Source organism: Ochotona curzoniae, unplaced genomic scaffold (assembly GCF_017591425.1).
Source record: "Ochotona curzoniae isolate NIBS_2020 unplaced genomic scaffold, NIBS_Ocur_1.0 contig_523, whole genome shotgun sequence".
Taxonomy (NCBI): Eukaryota; Metazoa; Chordata; class Mammalia; order Lagomorpha; family Ochotonidae; genus Ochotona; species Ochotona curzoniae.
Genome location: NW_024466459.1, coordinates 3,627,112 through 3,647,022, shown reverse-complemented (window position 1 = coordinate 3,647,022; position 19,911 = coordinate 3,627,112). Strand labels below are relative to the sequence as shown.

The window sequence follows — 19,911 nt, the reverse complement described above, 5'->3', positions numbered from 1 at the left end:
GTTCTGAAACTTTTCTCCCAACATTTTTGATGTTTTACCTTTCCTTTTTACTCTTGGAAAGAAAGCTAAAACACCACTGCCTTTTATGAGCGGTGATGCACTTCAATAAGAGAGAGCTGTTAATTGTTAATTCAGGCTCACAGTTTCTTCACTCTGCACTTTCTCAGCAGATTCCTTGCATGAGGTTGCTCACCACGGGAAGCACAAGCCCGTTCCTGAAGAAATGACTGTTCATACGGGACCTCAGAGGGGTAAGGTTGGACTCCGAACCATCTCCTGCGAGCCACAGCCAGGTCTTTTGTATCATCTATGACACAGATCCATCTGTTCTTTCTTCCCTTTGTCTCCATCTTTCTCTTGCTTCCATTTTGGCCCTTGATGGTTGCCTTCGGTGGAGTTCACGGTTAATTGAAGAGGTTGCAAATACAGAGCCCAGACCCCAGAAGTGCTCACTGCTGCTGACGCAGAAACAATGGACTGAAATCAGTTAAGGACAAGGGAGGATGACCCAGCAGTCACCCTCCTCTTCCTTGACTCTAGCAAACTCACTTCAGGAGCACTGCGATCCCACGGCTGTCCTGTCTGGCGACTTCCAGATGCTTTCCCAGCCACTACCTGCTGACAGCTGCATGCTGACATAGGAGGACTGCTCAGGCACAGTGGCTCGTGATAACTGAAGGGTAACTAAATGAGTTACGTGTGATGAACAATTGATCTTTCACCAGATAAAAGGAAGTATGGAATCTTAGATGATTTTATAATAAGGCACAGTGTTTATAATTTATTTCCTGAGCCCTTGCTTTCTCTCTCGGTAGCCATTTACACACTCAGGGCTCAGTTCAGTTAGGAACTTTTAACACACCAAATGCAATTCTCCTTTCTCTTCCTTTATCCAGAGAACGTGCACAGAAACCCAATTGTCAGCCACGCGTTCCCACCACATCCAGTGGAACTGAATGAAAGTTTCATTGCACTTACTCCCAAACATACATGGCACGATTCAGATGCGGAACAGGATGTGGGCAGCGTCAAAGGTTCACCAGTGATTGTAATTTCATAACCCTTAAAGTAAGGGGAAGAAGGATAGCAGGCAACTTTCCAAAACACCTACTGCTGTTTACTCATGGAAAACAAATACTTGAGTGGGCGTTCCAATTCCAGCATACAATACCATTTGCGACATGTGCGCACTTGAAGCCACTAATAACCTTACTAATGAAATCTGCCGGGCTTTAACCTGTTTTTCACGGTCTGTACAAAGGTACTTCACATTAATCATGGAGCCGTAATCTTTTCCTTCCAAGTACTAAAGCATCTCTAAGTACCAACTGTCCTCATTTGTTGCTGTCTGTTTTTTTACTGAATACTCTAGGAAGTAGAGCTGCAATGCGCTGCATATTGCAGGAAAAGTCTTATCTTTCAAAGGACAGAGATTTACTCCTGGAGGGGGTGTCATGGTGAGCTGAGGGTTTCCAGAGGCACAATGGCCCCACGACACCATTTGGGACATGAAAGCCAGACCTCCTCCCAGTGGCGGCTGCCCCGCTTAGTTGGGCTGGTCCTCACCCTGGCACTGGGAAATGGCCGTCCAACCTACTTCCTTATCTCCAGGTCTCAGTTACGATACAGAAAAACGCAATTAATCCTCAGGCAGCAAACAACAGCCCTGGGCGTGGGAAAGAGAAAAAGATCTTGAAAAAGTATAAACCAACTTTCATCTTACAGTAAACCAGCTGATTAGAGGCCTGCCCATGGACCAGAGTTTTAGAGGCCTGTGGCACATACCACAATACCATCCAAAGGAGCCAAATCATCCACTCCCCGAAATTCTGCAGGCGCAACAGGGCTGACCCACCAATAAAGACCTGCCCCCATGGGCATTCGGTGGGGAAGAGAAACCCAGACCCAGACATCCCTCCACTGGAGCAATGCCAGCCACCCAGCGACAAGGTGGCCACTTGACAGCAGGGTCAGTTAAAGCATGTCCGTGTCCTTACATCACGACGCTCCAGTTTTAGGTTTCCTTAAAACTTGTTGACCGACACTGCTGTTAAAATACCACCATAACAAGAGACCTCAAGAAGGTAACAGTAAAACCACACCTACTACACCAAACAGCTCCACCAGGGCTGCTGCGGGAGCATCCCAATCAGATTGGAAACCAAGAGAACAGTACGTGCACGGGCAGCCAGTGAGCCAGCGACGGCATTCCAAGCACCAATTACATACACTGAATTTGACATTACTATTTCCCCCCAGAATACATTGAACATTTCCAGGATTTGCTAGGGAAAAGGGAATACCACCACAACTTTAGCAAAATGAGGTGTGATAAAAAGTAGAAATAAAACTGATAAATACAAAATAATATTTTAATGATATATGAACATGAACATAAGAACAATGTAAATAAACAAGGTTTAAAAATTTTGGATATGATACTACAAACGTGATTCTGACCATACGCAACTGGTAAGACTCTATGCCAAGTATCACTAAGGGATAACATGAGAAAGCATTTCAACTTCTCGGCATACACTTGAATGTACACAAGTATGGAAATCAAATAAAGGAATGTTTAAAAATTAATTTAGGTAGACACAAATAAAACCAACCCATTAATGTGTGAATGATGTATGTTTTTATGACCTTAATTACATTCAGTATTAAAAAATGCCACTGATCTCACAGTTTACAATATCCAAATCTTCAAACCTGCTGGCAGGAGTCCACAGTGCTGCCCGCATAACTCCATCCAGCACATTCTCTTGGGTAGTTACCTGAAAAGCAGGGACCCCAGTTAGGGTGTTACCCTAGGTTTAACACATCTGTCAGCTCTTAAATGCATTCCCATTATGAAAAAGCTAGAGAAGGGTTAAAAAGATATTTGCTATCAAAATTTCATTAGCTATGCCTATAATGGATTAAATCTTATCTATACCAAGCAAACAGAATCGTTTGAAAAGTGAATGATTCACAAACTTTTTCCTTTTCATGTTATGCCAAAGAAGTGACTCAGTCCTGCAGTGAACTACAAGGAAGTGTGATTGAACTGGAGCAGGTGAGCACAGCCCATGTCAGTGATGTCACAGGGAACTTTCGACTAAAATGGTCTTGTGCAAAGCACCCTGGGGGCACTGCGACACACTGAGCAGTTGATCTCTTCTGGCCACAGAACCAAACGCCCCGGGAGGAGGGCACTTTGAAGATGTGAGCTAACATAGCAAGAACCCAAGCCATCTTGGTGTCTCCAAGACAGACAGGGCATCCTTGGTCAGGCGTCACGGCCTCTGGGCCATGTTCTGCTGGGATTACCCTGGTGAGGCCTAAGCTTGCCAGCACCTTCATGCTCTTGCATCTTGTCCTGATGGTTCTGGCTAAGACTTGGGGCACCAGTTCATGTCCTAGCAGCCCCACTTCCCATCCAGCTCCCTGCTTGTGTCCTAGGAAAGCAGTGGAGGATGGCCTAAAGCCTTGGGACCTTGCACCTGTGTGGGAGACCCAGAAGAAGCTCCTGGCTTGCTCTGGTTGTTGTGGGCACCTGGGGAGTGAATCAGCAGATGGAAGATCTTCCTCTCTGTCTCTCCTCCCCTCTGTATATCTGACTTTCCAATAAAAATAAATCTTACAGAAAGATTTGGATGTCAAACCCGGAGACTCCTAGGTGCAAACATTAGGAATGCAAGGGAGGGCACTGGGCTGCTGTACCTTCTGCCTTGGTATGTTGTCAGCTCTTCTTGGAGGATGGATGCTCTCTTCTGCAGAAAGTTAACCTGGAAAAGACACCTTACATGAGGACAGGGGCAGGTGGCTTACAAGTCAGGGTGGCACAGAGGACGTGGTTGGATTTTGTTTAAATCCAGATGATTTCCTAAAGAGCTCTCAGAGGCTCTGTTGAACAGCAGTGCCATGTTCTTTATAGCTGGTTACATCCCTTCCCTCCTAAAAATCCAGCAGGGACTACAGAACCTGGTTCCAGCTCCCTATTACAGAGTCATTTTGCAGTGGCCATGCTAATTCAGCGGCATCATCTTGCCTCACTCCCTTCCCATTGTGCCTGCCTTACATTACACATGGATCCTTAAAAAAATATATATCTTTTTTGGAAGAATAGAATTTTAAAAATCAGCTTAATGTGGCACAAAAATTGAAATTCATGCTGTTTCTTAGACTGTATTTGCTGTGAATAGTCCTTTTGCATGCATGGATTTCAAGGTGGTGTTTTTTGCACATAAACTTTTAGTTCTACTCTTCCATGTATGTTTTGAAATACTCTCCTGTGTCATGACTTTCACCGGCATTTTCATCCTGGTTCAATGTCACCATTCTAAACTTCCAGTTCCCCCAAAATCTTACACTTACTACTCTAAGCCACAGCAGTGAGTCCCTCTTTTGTATTCCTGTGCTCTGTGGCTGGCCCTTCTCACAGTACTGTGGGCTCATTTGGGTGCTTCTCTCTCCTGTACATCTGAAGGGCATTTTGGGGACAGGAATGACATTTTTTATAAACCTCAGCACCCCTGGTTTGTTTTACAGACTTGATCACACAGCAAGCATTCCCTGGCTGTTTACTGAATGAGAGGAAAGAAGCTGACTGTTCCCTGGAAACCTCGGTCCATCCTGGGGATTCCCTGAGGTTGCAGACACAACATGTCTTGATGGAAAGAGCCTTTGATTTGCCTAGAAAAAGGCCAGCTTGGTTCAATCCCTAGCTTGGCCTCTTTGGCTCCAGGAAAGCTATTTCAGCTCTTGATGCCTCATCTGTGAAATGGGGTTAATGATAATTACAGGCTAGGAGGATGGTGTGAAATGAGTAACAGACTCTGCCCAGAACAGAGCTCACAGTTCATAGCTATGTCCCGATTCATACCTGTATTCTTGGGGGAGCGAGGATAGAGGGTAGAAGAAACTGGGATGCTTCGCATATTTCCTTAAGTAGGAATCTAGATCAATGCATTTGATTGTTGCGCAGTGTAAGCTCTTACACTACTAAAGAGAACTGTATCAGGCATACGTTTGAATGTACTTTACACGGTCAAATAAAAATGGGTTGGAGTTAACTTTATAGGAATGGCTGAATGTGACTGAGAGTCTGGCAATTGATCTGTTTGGAATTGCTTACTCTTGCCTTCTTGGTCTGAACTGAAACCATGATGACTGTTGGTTCTGAAACAGTTATACAAGAGAGAAGAGCTGGCAGTCCAGAAAATGTGTTGAACAGACAGCAAAGCACCGTCTTTCTAAATGGTTACCCTATCAAAGTGATTCCCTGGGTTTCACCCATTGCTAATATCATCCAGGTCTTACTTTTGTCCAATGGCTCAAACGACCCTTGGGACAATTGATAACTTTGACAGATGCAGGCTTGCACTGATTCCACACTTCCCTCCCCCACCCTGCTTTGCAACTGGAATCCCAACAATTTTCACAAAACACAAGCACCTGTGCCTTCAAACTAAATTTGCGCCCTCTCTGGCCTGGGACTCCTCCACACAGCTGCCAACTCTGAGGCCCTCATGCAGCTGGCAGCACTCTCTTTTGGGATCAACATCCAGTTGGAGGAGGCTGCAGTAGCTTTTATTACAGTGAAAGGAGATGAATGATAACAGAAGTGCTGCAGGTGGGTATCGGCTTTCTCCTCTGCTTTCCACCCTGCTCCACCCCCCACCCCAAATAAAAACAAAAACTCCTACGAGGGTGTCAGCTCCCACAGAGCTGGGCCCCAAACGTGATGGGCAAACTGCACCTCCAGGAGAACTTTCCCTTGTAAACAAACATTACTTAACCCTTTATCCTCTTTGACTTACTTTTATGTCCTAGCTCTTCTTAGTTCTGCCTTTCAAATAATCTGCTCTTTTTATAAAAGCTTCTAACTTGACTGTGCTTTAGATTTCTTTGTACTTTGACCCAGCTAGGAATCATCATGAGGTGATGGCATTGTGGACCCAGGGCCAGGTGAAGGGTGAAGTTGGACTGCAAAGTGGACTAAGCGAATAAAAGTCACCATCCCTAAACTTGTCTATTTTAAGGGTGTTTTCAAAACATCTTATTGAGTTTCTGAATTTGTAAAAAAAAAAAAAAGATAAAACAAGGTAAGAACCAAAAACAATCTTGAAGAGTACATTATACTACGGTATCACACTGACTTATATCAATCCAGAACGAAATTTATTTGAACTTTTCTTTTTATAAGATGCACTTCTTTTAAATCCCCGGGAAATGTCCTGATTCTAGCATTTACCTGTGATTTTAGGGAGGAAATGGTATCTTCAAGTTCTTGTCTTAGGGATGCTGGCATCAACCCTTTGAATTTTGTTTCATATTCTTGTCGGATGTAAGTTATCTAAAATGAAAAATAAAACATTTTTTCACCACAGAATTGACTGTTCTGAATTTAAGAAACCCAGACAAAGCACCTGTTCCTCACACAGATGAGTTTGTAACATCTGGTCAGAAACAAGACAGTAAAGAGGCAATCAGAGAAACGAGCTGCAAAAATGAGGGGTCACGCAGCCTGACCCCTGCAAGTACAGTCCATGCCTTTAATGTCCTTGTTCACGCAACTGGCAGCAACCTATCATCCAAGTACCTGCCCCAGGGTCCTCTCCATTCGCCAGCCCTGCCACCTTCCCCGGCTCGGGTTGGAGACACCAGAGGCTTCAAATCGTGACTAGAGGGCCACTCAGAGCAAGCTTCTGCTTTGGTTAAAACATTCTCCCCACCTCGCCCCCTAAACTAGCTCTTTGAGCCTCTTCAACACAGGTTGACAGACTGAGATCCTTGGTCACAGACAATTTCCCCGGTCCCTGGGCTGGACTCTGCTTCTAGGTCACAATCAGTGATCAACGGGTTGATGGCCACTAGGCTGGTCAAGGAAAGGCTGGTGGCTCGTCTGTCACTTCTAAAAGCTAAAGGGGTCAGGGAGGGTGGTGGAAGAGAAGCCTCTGGAAGAAAATGTCTGAATAGGGCAAAGACGTGCATCCACGTGATGTCAATCAGGGCACACGCCGGCGTCTTTCTCTGGCTATATATTTACGTTTCTCTGTCTCCTGCAGTAATTACTTTGGGACTAGGCATTTGATACAATGCTTAAGATGCTTTTTCGGATGCCTGAGTCCATATCAGAGTACCTGGACTTTAGGGTCAGTTCTATTCCTGATTCTAGTATTGTACTAAATGTGTACCCTGGAGGACCGCAGGTGATAGCTCAAGTATTTGGGTGTCTACCACCTACATGGGAGACCTGAATTGAATTCCAGGCAGCTAACTTTGACCTAGCTTAAATCCTGGCTGGTGCAGGCATTTGGGGAGTGACCCACAAAACAATAGCTCTGTCCCTCTCTACCTCTCAAATTAATCAACAACAACAAAAATAATTTATGTTTCACATGCTATATGTGATTTAACTGAATATGAAATAGGAACAGGAGTGTACCACATAATTTATCACCACAACATCCACTCCCAACTCTGAAATTTTGAGCTTGTGGTCACGTAAAAAGCATTTCTGTGCTTTCGCCTATTTCTTGCATTCTTGTCCATTAAGAATGTCAGTTCAGGGGCTGGTGCTGGGGCTCAACAGGCTAATCATCTACCTTCAAGCGTCGGGATCCCATGCGATGCTTCACTTCTGTCCAGCTCCCTGCTGTGGCCTGGGAAAGCAATAGAGAATGTCCCAAAGCCTTGGGATCCTGCACCCACATCGGAGAGCTGGAAGAGGCTAATGGTTCCTGGCTTTGGTTAGCTCTGGTAGCTGAGGCCATTTGGGGAGTGAATCATTGGACAGAAGATCTTTCTCTCTGTAAATCTGCCTTTCCAATAAATCTGAAGAAAAAGTGTTCTCTCTCTATAGGAGAGACAACTTGGCTGAGTACAAAAATGCTTCAATCCTATTTTCTTCCTCTCAGAATTTGAGAAATTATAATATTTTCTGGCATTGCATATTACTATAGGGAAGTCTTTGGTAAGGCTGAATATGACTTTATTTCTCTGCTGGGATGCCTGTATGATTTTATTTTCTCTTGTATCAATAACTTTGATGGGAAATGTTTGGTATCAATTATTCCATATGAAATTTCATGAGACACTGTGCACACCACATTTCTACCTTTAAATACAATTATTGGAAAAAATATTCCTCTGTTAGTTTATGCATACACACACACACAAAGTTAGAAAGATGGATTTTATGTGTGCTGGACCTTAGACAATATCCCACAATTACAATTTTCTTTATTAGGACTTTTGCTTTCTTCTTATTTTATAGCTACTTCCTATTTTTCATTTAATATGATTCTCTCAGGTGTGTCACAATTCCTCGGAATTGTTCAGTTACACCCTTTTTTGTTTATTTTCTGTAATATGGTTTTAATCTTCTGATTTTTGTCTACCACTCTTCCCCTTGGCTTTGAGAACTTTTCATCTCTCTGTTAAATTTTAATTTTTAAAAGATTCGTTTATTTCTGTTGGAAAGTCAAATTTTACAGAGAGGAGGAGAAACAGAGAGAAAGATCTTCCATTGCTGGTTCACTCCCCACGAGGCTGCAATGGCCAGAGCTGAGCTGATCCAAAGCCAGGAGTCAGGAGCCTCTTTCAGGTCTCCCACGCAAATGAAGGGTCCCAAGGCTTTGGGTCATCCTCGACTGCTTTCCCAGGCCACAATCAGGGAGCTGCATGGGAAGTGGAGCAGCCAGGACATGAACCAGTGCCCATATGAGATCCCGGTGCATGCAAGGCAAGGACTTCAGCCACTAGGCTACTGCACCAGGCCCTGAATTATTATTTTAAAACATATTTTCTCCTCCTCCTCCATCCTTCCTACCATTTTCCTTGAAAGAAAAATATGTTGATATATTTTGCAAATGTTTTGACACTATCAAAAACCGTTAGTTACAGAGAACTGTTATTTGAATTTCTCCGCTTCTTAGATGATTTTCCATTTGCTATGTGCTCTTTGTTTTCTGCTACATTCTTTCTTTCTTTCTCCTTTAATTTAGCAAAGATCTTCTGCTAGCTCCTTTTTCTTAAAAAAAAAAATTACACTTCATTCTTGACTAGAACCAGCTATTTGCTGAGTGTTGAGAGTGGGGAAGGAGCTGGGGTGAGGCCACAGCTATGCTTTCATTTTGTTGTCTTCAACGCCCCTGGAACAAATCTATGATTTTTTTTTTTTTTTTTTTTTTTGCTCTAGGGGTTCATTTCCGCCAGGTTCCAAGTATTTTGGAGGTCATGGTCAAACATTTTGGCCCCTGGTCCCATGCCCCTGGTTTCTCTTGCCTCTTTTGTCCCGTCTCCGTCTGTACACCTGTTGGTCTCCCACTTCCGGGATGCCAGGCCCTGCACACAGAAAGCCATGTGTGGCCATGCTCGCCCTCACGTCCCCACGATCCCGCCCTGTACTCTTCAAGGCCGTAGGCTCCCTTCTCCAACGCGCACTGAGGGCCTAGGCATTTCCAATTCCTGTCTACTCTTTTATTCTTTGTGAATTTGTGCAAAAAAGTCCCTGGAAAATGTGAAATGATCTCACTTTTGAGTGAGGCTTTCAGTCAGGAAAATATTACTACCCTAAATCCTTAAGCCCAAAGCTGAAATGAAAAAAATGTGGTTCTATCAAGCAGATCCCCTTATTTTAATAAAGTCATAGAAAACTTGAACTGGTCTATTTTTTATTCTCTTCATGAGGTAAATACTGTTACTCCCAGTAGTAAGCATTTCCTGAGTACCTTCTATTCCAGAGAATTCTAAGTCATTTATATGCATTTAATCTTCTGAAGACCAAAATGAGGTGAGCGCAGAGAGGCAGGCCATCGTTTGAGCCCAGGTCCTATGGCTTTTCAAGCTTATCTTCCTCCCTACTGTGCGCTACAGAAGAAAATAATCCTCAAATGCTTAAAAATGTTCCTCCTCACCTAAAGGAAACAGCTTGGGAGCCACAGCTGGGGACAGCATCCAGGCATTCCAATATGAGATGCCAGTGGGTTAATGGCTTGGGCTAAACTGCCTTAACAAAAACTGGTTCCAGAGAAATCCCCAAACTTTCCCATTGGTTACAAGGTTCTCCCTACTAAGGATTTAATCAGGACTTATCTAAAACAATCCATAAAAACACGATGCACATACTGACCAAAAAATGAAACGTTCACAAATTTCTCACTCACACATTAAAGTCCAAACAGTAAAAAATACATCTGTATTTGTCACATGGGGAAAAGACCAAAGGGTAGGAGGAACGCATACTTGAGGTTTGCTGCTGTCTCCCCTGTCCCTCTCTAGCCCTAGCTGCACCTGGGAACGAGACACAGCTTTCCTGACACACTCCTGTGCCCTGTTACCTGCCAAGCATGTTGCCTTTCTTCTGCTCACACTGCTGCCCCATCTCCCAACGCTGGCCACAGAACAATCTGGCACACAACAGACCCAGGAGCCAGAGGAAGCTGAATTCATCTGAGTGAAGGATTTCATGGGCATGTCACTGCTTTGATTAAAGGAGATTGAAATGCTTACATACAAAGTTGTTTTATTATTAGATTTGGATATTAAGTTTCATTATCATCTACTGTCATTACAGCAGCGATGTCCATTCACCTGAATGGATGCACAGGCAGTCCTGGCTTGGAGCCTCTGCAGAGGAGCTTCCTGAACTGCCGTGGCTCATTTCCACCCCATCTTCACCACTCCCGCCACCCCCTAATGAATTAGGTCTACCTAATGATCTGCTCCTCCCGACTCCTCCACCTCAGACACCCGATGGACCAGAGCTGCTCTCTCTGCACCCTAGGGCCTTCTCTCTGTATGTTCATTTCTCTTCTTTCCTTTAGCCAAGTCAAATTGGGAAACCCGGGACATCATGACAAACAATGGCATGTCTGTAATCAGACCCCTGGGAGTTCGAAAGGGGGTGTTTATAACATGGTAGCCCTGGGATGACAGGCAGCTGTGTTCGGCTCCATGGCAACAGACTGCCCAGCAGACACAGCCCTGGCAACGTTTCCTTCCAGTTTTCAAGTGGACAGTGAGGACGGAGAGCATCCCTACCTGGCTCACTGTTACCATCAAGCAAAACTTGCGTCTTGTGTCATCAGGCAAATTCTCATTTGCATACATTAGAGACTCCAAAGAGTACAGAATGTGGGGTTGAGTTGAATCAAGAGGGTCTCTAGAGATAAAGACAAAGTGAACCCCCAAATCTCTAATTTCATAAAAAAATACAGACAGGATAAGGAAGAGATTTTTTAAATGTTTTTAGTTACAAGAAAATTATATCTGTTAGCCACACTAACATGTACAAACTATGTCAGATATGTCAACCTTCTGTTGGATATTAGAACAAAAAGTAAGATGGCAGGATACAGCTTTTTTTTTTAAGATTCATTTTTTATTGGAAAGTCAGACATACAGATGAGAGAAAGATCCTCCATCTGCTGATTCATCCCCTACGCGGCTGCAATGGCTGGAGCCTAGCCAATCTGAAGCCAGGATCCAGGAGACCCCTCCCTACCGGGTCTCCCATGTGAGTGCAGGGTCCCAAAGGCCCTGGGCCCTCCTCAACTGTCACCCCCAGGCCACAAACAAGAAGCTAGACAGGAAGAAGAGGGTGTTGGGACATGAACCAGCACCCATACAGGATCTTGGCACTTGCAAGGCAAGGACTCCAATCACTAGGCCACTGCTCCTGGCCCATGATGCAACTTTTTACAACAAGCCTAGGAACAATGTCTCAAACACAGTTCACTTTATTGCAAGAGCCAATGTACCCAACAGTGAATTTGTTTTTGAAGAGGAAGTAGAGGGCACCTTGAATGTTGTATTATTGTGTATATATTTTGTAAATTATGTAGACTTTGTTTAGCCAATCCTTTATCATCAGATTTTTTTTTTTTTTACTTTAGCCAATCTGTTATCATTATACTTAAAAAAATTTTCTAATTACTTGCAGCAGCACCATAAATCTTTACAGCAAATTATTGCATATATTTATGATTAATTTGAGGACTCTATTTAAACTTTTGTCCATTTGCTGCTGGTTGAGAAAGTATATAAGTGACAGAAGGCTTGTATGAACTAAAAGTCAATTTTAAAACAATGTATATTTTGTGGTTAGAAGCAGCCTACTATATGCCTTTTTGAGGCACCTACTGCTTTTTGGGTTCTTAGCAATGGTTGTGGGGGGTCTTAGCTTGGGACTGGTATAGCACCATAGATGGGGCTAAAGCAACACAGGTGTGTTCCTCATAGCTCTGGAGGGCTGGAAGGCCAAGATCAGGGGCCATGTGCTCACATTCTCAGTGTGGGTCGCCTTGCTGCTTTGTCCTCACATGGCCTTTTGTCGTAGCACACACACACAAAGGGAGTTCTAGTGCCTTGCATGCTCTGGCCCTGCTACACTTGATGTTTCCCAGGAAACCCATCTGTCTCTTGCCTGCCCTTCACTACTCTTCAGGGGCCCGCTGTCTTCTCGATATTTCCTTAGCCCACATTGCCTGCCATAGAGCCCTTCATGTCCATCCTTCTTCAACATACATACGATGCTCCAAAATCACCTCTTGTTTTCCCTTCTCTTCTCCCATCCCACCCCAAACACTCAGCAGTCCAAGGTGGCCTGTTTTACAGCATTCCACTAAAGTTCCTGATAGAAAAAGCAGTTCTAAATAGACCACCCCATGATGAACAGGAGTATCTGTTAATTTCCTTTAACCATGTCATTTCATTGTTAGAAATCCAGGCATGATGGAGCGTTTCAAGCTGAGCTCCTTCCTTAAATTAGGTCTTTTGATATGGAGCAGTGGTTCCTCACCTGTGGGCCAGCATTACTGGAAAATCTGTATACACACTGCTCTAAACTGGATGTTTGTGTCCATTACCCTCAGATTTGTATGTTAAAGCCTTAACCTCCAAAGTAATGGCATTTGGAGTTGGAATCTTTGGGAGATGTATGGGAGCGGAGACCCCATTGGGGGAGCAGTATCCCTGTAATAAAAGGAGGAGAGACAGGCACATGGCATGACTTAGAACACTCCACACCAGAGCAGAGCCTGGATTCATCACAGCTCTGCTCTCCATCCCAGCTTCCTGCTAGTGCACATCCTTAGAGGCAGCCAGTGGAAGCTCAAGTCATTGGGTTTTTGCCACCCATATGAGACAAACAAATGGAGTTCCTGGTTTCTGGCTTCGGTCTGGTCCAACCTCTAGCTGCTGCAGACATTCACTGACCTGTCTCCTAGTAACTGGAATCTACCACTCTTGTACTTTCCAGCTCTTGTTTGGTCACAAGAGGGGTATGTGACAGTTGCATCCTAATCCCTGGTACCATGATTGTTTGGGGCCTGGCTATACAACTGAAGGCCAGGGAGTGAGAGTCAAAGGGCATAGATGTTCTCTCATTCTAGGAGAGGCCACTCTGGAACTGGGCCTGACATCTTGCTTCATCAGAGTAGCTACCTGGATGAGAGCAGAGTAAGAAGTGTTGAAAAATAGAGACTGCAAGTGAGCCTGGGCCCTTTTCTCAAATGGCACCTGAAGTTACAGCCCTGCCTGTAGCTTTTTTCCCCAATTCTGGTTGGATTTTCCATCACTTGCAATCAAATCTGTCTGAAATGAAGCAACGTAGAATACACAAGACCTTAGCTTGTGTTCACAGGCTATTAGACTACGGCTTACAGGCCAAATCCAACCCACATGTGTCTCTAAACAAAATTGTATGGGAACACAGTTATGCTCACTGGTTTACATAACTATCTATGGCTACTTACCGCTAATAATGTTGAATTCAAGCAGTTCTATTTGAGATCTTAAAGCTCAGAATCCCTAAGACCTTTGCTGCCTGGCCTTTCACAGAAACTAGGCTGACCCCTGCCCTAGCCATGAAAGCCACAAGCAGGGGCTGTATTGGTTTTATGGATGGATCTAGCCTCAGTATGGGCATAGTGCCTGGCATATGGCAGCGGCTCAGTGCATGTCTCTGATGGATGAATGAGTGACAGCCCCCGAGCACACAATAGTTGGTGTGAAGTCAGTCTCTCCAAATGACAGGACCTTCAGCATGTCTAGGGAAAATGACCCACAGAAGCCTCCCCCAAAGAGCAGATTCTGTCATCATGGCATTGCAGTTCTTAATCAGCACAGTGGCTATTAACAAGTAGGTCAGCTTCAAAGCTGAGAAAGTCGGAGACAACACCAAGGCCTACAGGGCCGCTGAGATCAAAAGGGATCTTAGAGATTCACCCCGAAGCAGGGGAGTTTGTTTCATCCATGCTGTTTCTTTTTCTGTACTCTTCCCCTTTCACTCACTATCAGACTTTCTGTAGGGTGCTGATATTACATGATTCATGCCTCTTTCTTCTCAAATTAAATGCCAGCTTCCTTCTGGCTAGGTTTGTATTTTCTGCTCTAATTTCTAATGTTTTCCTTCCTAATAATATAAATTCTTATATCTATTTTTTATATATATATATAATATATATATATATTCCTTAGGTTGAAATACTCTATGAATAGCCCCCTCCCCTTTCAAAGAAGAGCTGATATAGATCTTAAAGGAAAACATGCAGTTCAACAATTCTGTGAGATTTATGGGACGTCTGAAGAGCTGAGTGCTAGAGAACAGGAAGGCCAAGTTTATATGAGTTAGAAGGGGCACCTTCCGTATTTTACAAGGCACCTTTTGGAAAGGGTTTGGAGAAAACCAAACTCCAGGGAGGAACAGGTGATTGGTACGTCTGTTGATGGTGCTTGGCCCTCCTCTCAGAAGGAGTGTGACTGGTCCAACCTTTCCCTGAGAAGTTCATTTCTACCAGTGGAGGACCAAAGCCTGGCCAACAGGGATGGAAAAACTCTTGAGATTTTAAAAACTGATTTGGTTACTGAGAGACCTAAGACTTAAGGAGTAAGGTTGCTGTGCAGGAAGATGGGGGTTTTGGAGTCCTTGTGATAATTATTCCCTGTATATTGAACTAAGGTGACAGCATTTGACATAGAGTAAATACTCAATAATTATTCTTTTAAAGGATAAATGACTACTAAAGATAATTAAGTTATGGTTAAATAAGTATAGAAGGCAGTAAAACTCATGCTACGAAGTTCAGACTTAATTCAGTAGAGAGCATGGAAAGAATAGGAAACCCCATAGCTGTGTACCTGCTCTATGCCAGAGATGCATCAGGCAACTGATGGTCAAGGGCACCCCCATCTAAAAAGTATGAGTTTACTTTTAGGCAAATTTTTTTCTGGGGACAATAAAAAGGTCTTTCTATAATATGTGGGAAACATTTATTATGAGAAATCTCTGCATGGATTCCAGTTTTTGTTTGCACCAAAATAGATTCATTTTTGTTCTCCTACAAACTTTTTCAAGTACTCTCATATCGTCTTTCATATACTGTGAAGATCCTACATAATCCTTCCATGAAATGTGGGAGAGAGATGTTATCAGATTCATTTCATGGCTGAGGGAGTGGGCTCAGGGAGAGAAATGGGAGCAAAGGCTGACATCTGAGCTGGTACTGTACCGCCTTGTTCCTGGGAGGAGGAGAGAGCATTTATCTGGAGATACCGTGAAGGGGTCAGGATGGAGGGGGCAGCCGGGGGCTGTGGTGCAACTGATCTAGGAGAGCTCCGGTCTAGGGAGAGGATTATGGGAAGGTCATATGAAAGAAGGTGACAATCTGATGGCTTATAGGACAAACATGAGAGGTAAAAAAAAAACCTTTCCTGTAGTCATGTGCCTCGCAGAAGGTACGATCGCCATAGTAACAGGGTGATGGGTAGAGACAGTCCAGCTGGGTGTGGGTTGGATGGAAGACATGGCTCTGGCGTGAGTTTGTTCAGTATGAGGTGCCAGGAGATGCTGGTTGCCAGGCGTAGCGCTCCCAAGGAAGGCCAGGATGGGAGCGCTAAGAAATGTAGCCTAGGAAGCCACTGAAACCTGAGCAGTGGAAGAGCTCTCTGAGCGGGAGGGAGAGGACAGACACAAACTTCCATGTTAAGGTTTTGGGAGAAGGAGGTGTGAGAAGAGTAGGAGAGGCCAAAGAGGTGCTGGGCACCGAGTCTCAGGAGGAGCTCGTGGGTGTCGGATGCCTCAGGCGCTGAGGAAAGTGAGTTAGAAGATCAGGCCGTTTCTGTCACTTGCATGGAACATCACTGGCACACAGGAAATAGAGCAATCTAGACAGCATGTTAAACATGAGATGCAGGGAGCAGCAGGGCTACCAATAAAGGAAGTTTAAGAAGAAATTAGCTTGTTGATAAACAGATGTCCTATTTTAAAGCAGAATCTACAATAAATTGATGACATCTAACCTTCGGTGAAACCACATTCAAGATGCCGGATCTGGTCAGAGATGTTTGACCTGGTTTGAGGGCATGCTTCAAAGGAGGCAAGCTTGACTGCTTTTCTTTTCTGCATATTTAACCTCTTGACAATTATAAATAAGTTAAACCTTTCCCTCAAAGTGCCAATTATCTCCTTGTGTTTGAGAAGGCATGTCCTGCCAGATACGGTGTTCCATACAGAACACAAAGTAGGCGCACAAAGGCAGTCATTGTCCCACCGGTGCGCCCAGGACTGACTTAGCTCCAATGAACACTAATGAGGATTTTGTGCACGAGTCCCCTCACCTCCCCACTACCAGGAACAGAGACCCCACAACCTCATCACAGAAATGCTCAACACACCATTGTAAACAGTCACTGACTCAATTCTTGAGTTATTCACCTCTGCACACCAGAGAAAAGGAATTTCCATTGAGTTAATAGTCAGGGAGCAAAATGTCATCAACAGACTTCATTGAAACTTCATAACAGAACAAAGCTTACATGTTTTCAAAGGATATATAAAAAGGAGCTACACAAACACATAATTGATGGATAAAAGGCCAAGGAAGGGAACGGTGGAAATCAGGAACGCCTACATGGGATAGTGGAAGTCTTTACAGGGGTGCAGAGATTTGGATGCTGAATAAGTAGGGGCATGCCAGAGGAAGGGGGAAGACAAGAAATGGCTGACTGAAGGAAGAGCAGAGGCCAGGCAAATGTGTGGCATGGCATGCAAGGGACTGTCCATTGGTCGTGTGTGCATGGAGGTTGTGGGGTTGATGGTGGTGGGAGACCTAATGGGTTTGAAGGTCATGCCAAGGCATCTGTTTTTTCTTTCTTTTGTTTTTTTTTCCCCAGAAGATACTAGAAAAACTTGGAATTTCTGATTGGGGATTAATGTATTCTGACTTCTGTTACAATACCCTGCCGCTAGTTTTTTTTTTCTTATTATTCACTAGATTGTTCTTTTTTTTTTTTTTAAAAAAAAGATTTGTTTATTTTTCATTTACTTGGAAGGCAAAGAAATAGAGAAATTGAGACAGATATTGAGAATGAGATTGAGAGAGAGAGAAAGAGAATGAGAATATCTTCCTGGTGGTTTACTCCCCAAATGCCTACAAAAGCCAGCATTGGGCCAGGCCAAAAACTCCGTGTCCCTCTTGGGTGACAGGGCCCTAAGTACCTGAGCTATTAGCTGCTGCCCCCAAGGATGCAGTAACAGAAGCGGGGTAGGGAGTGGAGCAGCCGATACCGCAGCTGATGCTCTCACGTGGATCAGACTGTCCGGAGGTGCAGCGTAACCTCCTGTGGTGTCACGACAGCTGGCTCCTTCCTCTGACTTACCCATGATGGACATTTCTGACACGCAGATCTGAGCATCCTGCCCCCTCATGGGCCCACAGGGAAGTGCTTTGGTGATCTCCTCTGTCTTTGCTTGGATCATCTAGAACCTTCTCACACGGTCTTAGTCTAGCTTTCTGGCATTCCTGTGCTCATTTCTTCCAGAAGTCCCATGCTGTCTTGAGACTCAGGCCTATACTGTTCTGCACTCTTTATGCCCTTCTTGCCTCTTACAGCTGGGAATTACCTGATGGGCCACAGAGCAAATTTTACAGGATGCCTTTCCTCAGCTGCTTGGATCTGTTTATGCCCCTGGCAGTTACCATCACTATGACGACGATGATGGACATTTTCTGTGTGTGTTCTAGGTAGTAGGTACTATTTTTCACCCTTTTGCATACATTATATTTCATTTAATCTTCATTTAATAATTAATTAGATAGTTAAGTTCATTTGTAATGATCTTCACTTAATAAATCCTAAATAGTACTTTTAAAGATATTTACATAAGATGAAAATGGGTCTAGAGGAGTTACTGTCTCACCCATAATCACATAGATAACTATTACCTGAGCTGTGAATGGGATCTGGGTTTCTCTTACCCCAGACTCCTGGATTCATTTTATTATGGCATAATATTATAATACTGACTTACATACTGCTTTCTCCTGTTGGACCGTGGGTTCCCAGAGGGCAGGTTCTGTGTTTCACTGGAGATCAGTTCTACTCAACAAATAAATACGATGAAATTATTGTCTTTGGAGATTGAAAAGCATTTTACAGATCGCTTTTGCCAATATAGAGGCAGCTTCATTTATGAGCTTCCTAGGTAGGCTGGAGCAGACCTAAAGTGGTACACGGATCTCCGCACCTGCTGAAGGTCAGACGGAGAGTGGGCGACCGGTTGGTGCTTCATTTCCAAACTTTTAGAAGAGGTTAGGGTCTGTGTATTTACAAGCCAGACAAACCAGTCATGAAGATTAACTTGTCTAAGTCCACTTTGCCACATGCAGCATGAGAAATTCTGTTTAAACAGTTTCATGAAAGTTATCTCTTCCAAAGATAAGCACATTATTTCAGATTTCAAACCACCGCACTCTTGTGAAACTGTACGAGGACAGCAAAAGTTATGCTAGATTGAGCAAGAGGCTTAGTCTTCTAATCTTTTTTTCATTATTAGTTTCACTAGTGTGTTCTTTCAGGAATGTCGTGGTGCATTCTTTATGAAACTGTTGCCCAGATCTCTTTTAAAGCACTTCAAACCAACAAAGGTCAAATAGAGAGCAGGAAGATTTTGTTCTTTCAGTGGAAGGCACTTCTTTAATATTAAAAATGTACTGAGATCTAGAAACATATTCTAATGATGTCTGCAAAGAATTCATAGTAGAGAGGCAAAAGACAAAGGAAAAAGCCCTCCACGCTCACTGGTGGTTGAGGGCTGTGGGATCCTCAAGGGGACAGCTTTCTTCTTTACTTCAATGACAGAGAAAAATCCACTATTGAAAATTAGGGGGGAAAACTGTCCAAAACACTATGTGTTGAAATTATGATGAATGTCGTTCTTCATGTTTATTGGCCTACTAGGTAGAGACATATTTGGTGACAATCTCAGCTACCTCATTTATAAATGAAAACAGAACGTACGTCTGTCTTTATGCAGACAGAATTCCACAGGGTTTGTTTTTTCCTTCCTTTCCAGCCACCAGAGGCTTCTATCAGAAGGCTTTTTTTGGTGTAGCTGGAGTACCCAAGTTGCTAACTTAGAACTCCATAACAATTTCATTCCTTCTCTTTATCTTATGCATGGATTCAGAACTGATGGAGGCAGCGGAAAGGCTGAGACTTGGGGGGATACGTATGTTATTCTGTCTTATGCAAACTCCACTTCCCCTATCACCGTTTTTGACAAAATACTTCTTTCCCTCCTTATGAGAAGCTGAACTGATCTTGCTTCCTTCTGGCCTTTGGCAGGTTTTAAATGTTATGACAAATGATGTGAAGTCCCTATACTGCAAATGGATGATGTCCATTTAGTCATGTCCAATGATCTGGGAAACATAAGGGTGGTTACCGTGAACTTAGGTTAATCTACACTTTCATTCAATCTACTTAAGGAATAGCCTGGCAGCTTCTGTATCCCTTATGGAAGTCATAAGAACTTTGGGAGATAGGGATGGAGGGCTGGCTAACCTACGCTGGATATGGATCAGGTGCAAGGCATAGAAGAGTGGCCAGTCTTACACACTCACCTGCTAATTGCTA

General features: G+C 43.8%; 1 protein-coding gene across 2 annotated transcripts in view; it reads right to left on the bottom strand.

Annotated features, from left to right (window-relative positions):
- Positions 1-2,626: 2,626 nt before the first annotated feature.
- The window catches only part of CEP112 (centrosomal protein 112), a 362,513-nt gene continuing 345,228 nt past the window's right edge, over positions 2,627-19,911 (bottom strand). For both annotated transcript variants that reach the window (XM_040989545.1, XM_040989546.1), the window contains 3 exons: positions 6,242-6,343; positions 3,709-3,773; positions 2,627-2,780 (listed from right to left, as the gene is read on the bottom strand). In XM_040989545.1, the coding sequence (XP_040845479.1) occupies positions 2,777-2,780; positions 3,709-3,773; positions 6,242-6,343 (171 nt within the window). In that variant the 3' untranslated portion in view covers positions 2,627-2,776. The remainder of the gene's footprint in view (positions 2,781-3,708; positions 3,774-6,241; positions 6,344-19,911) is intronic.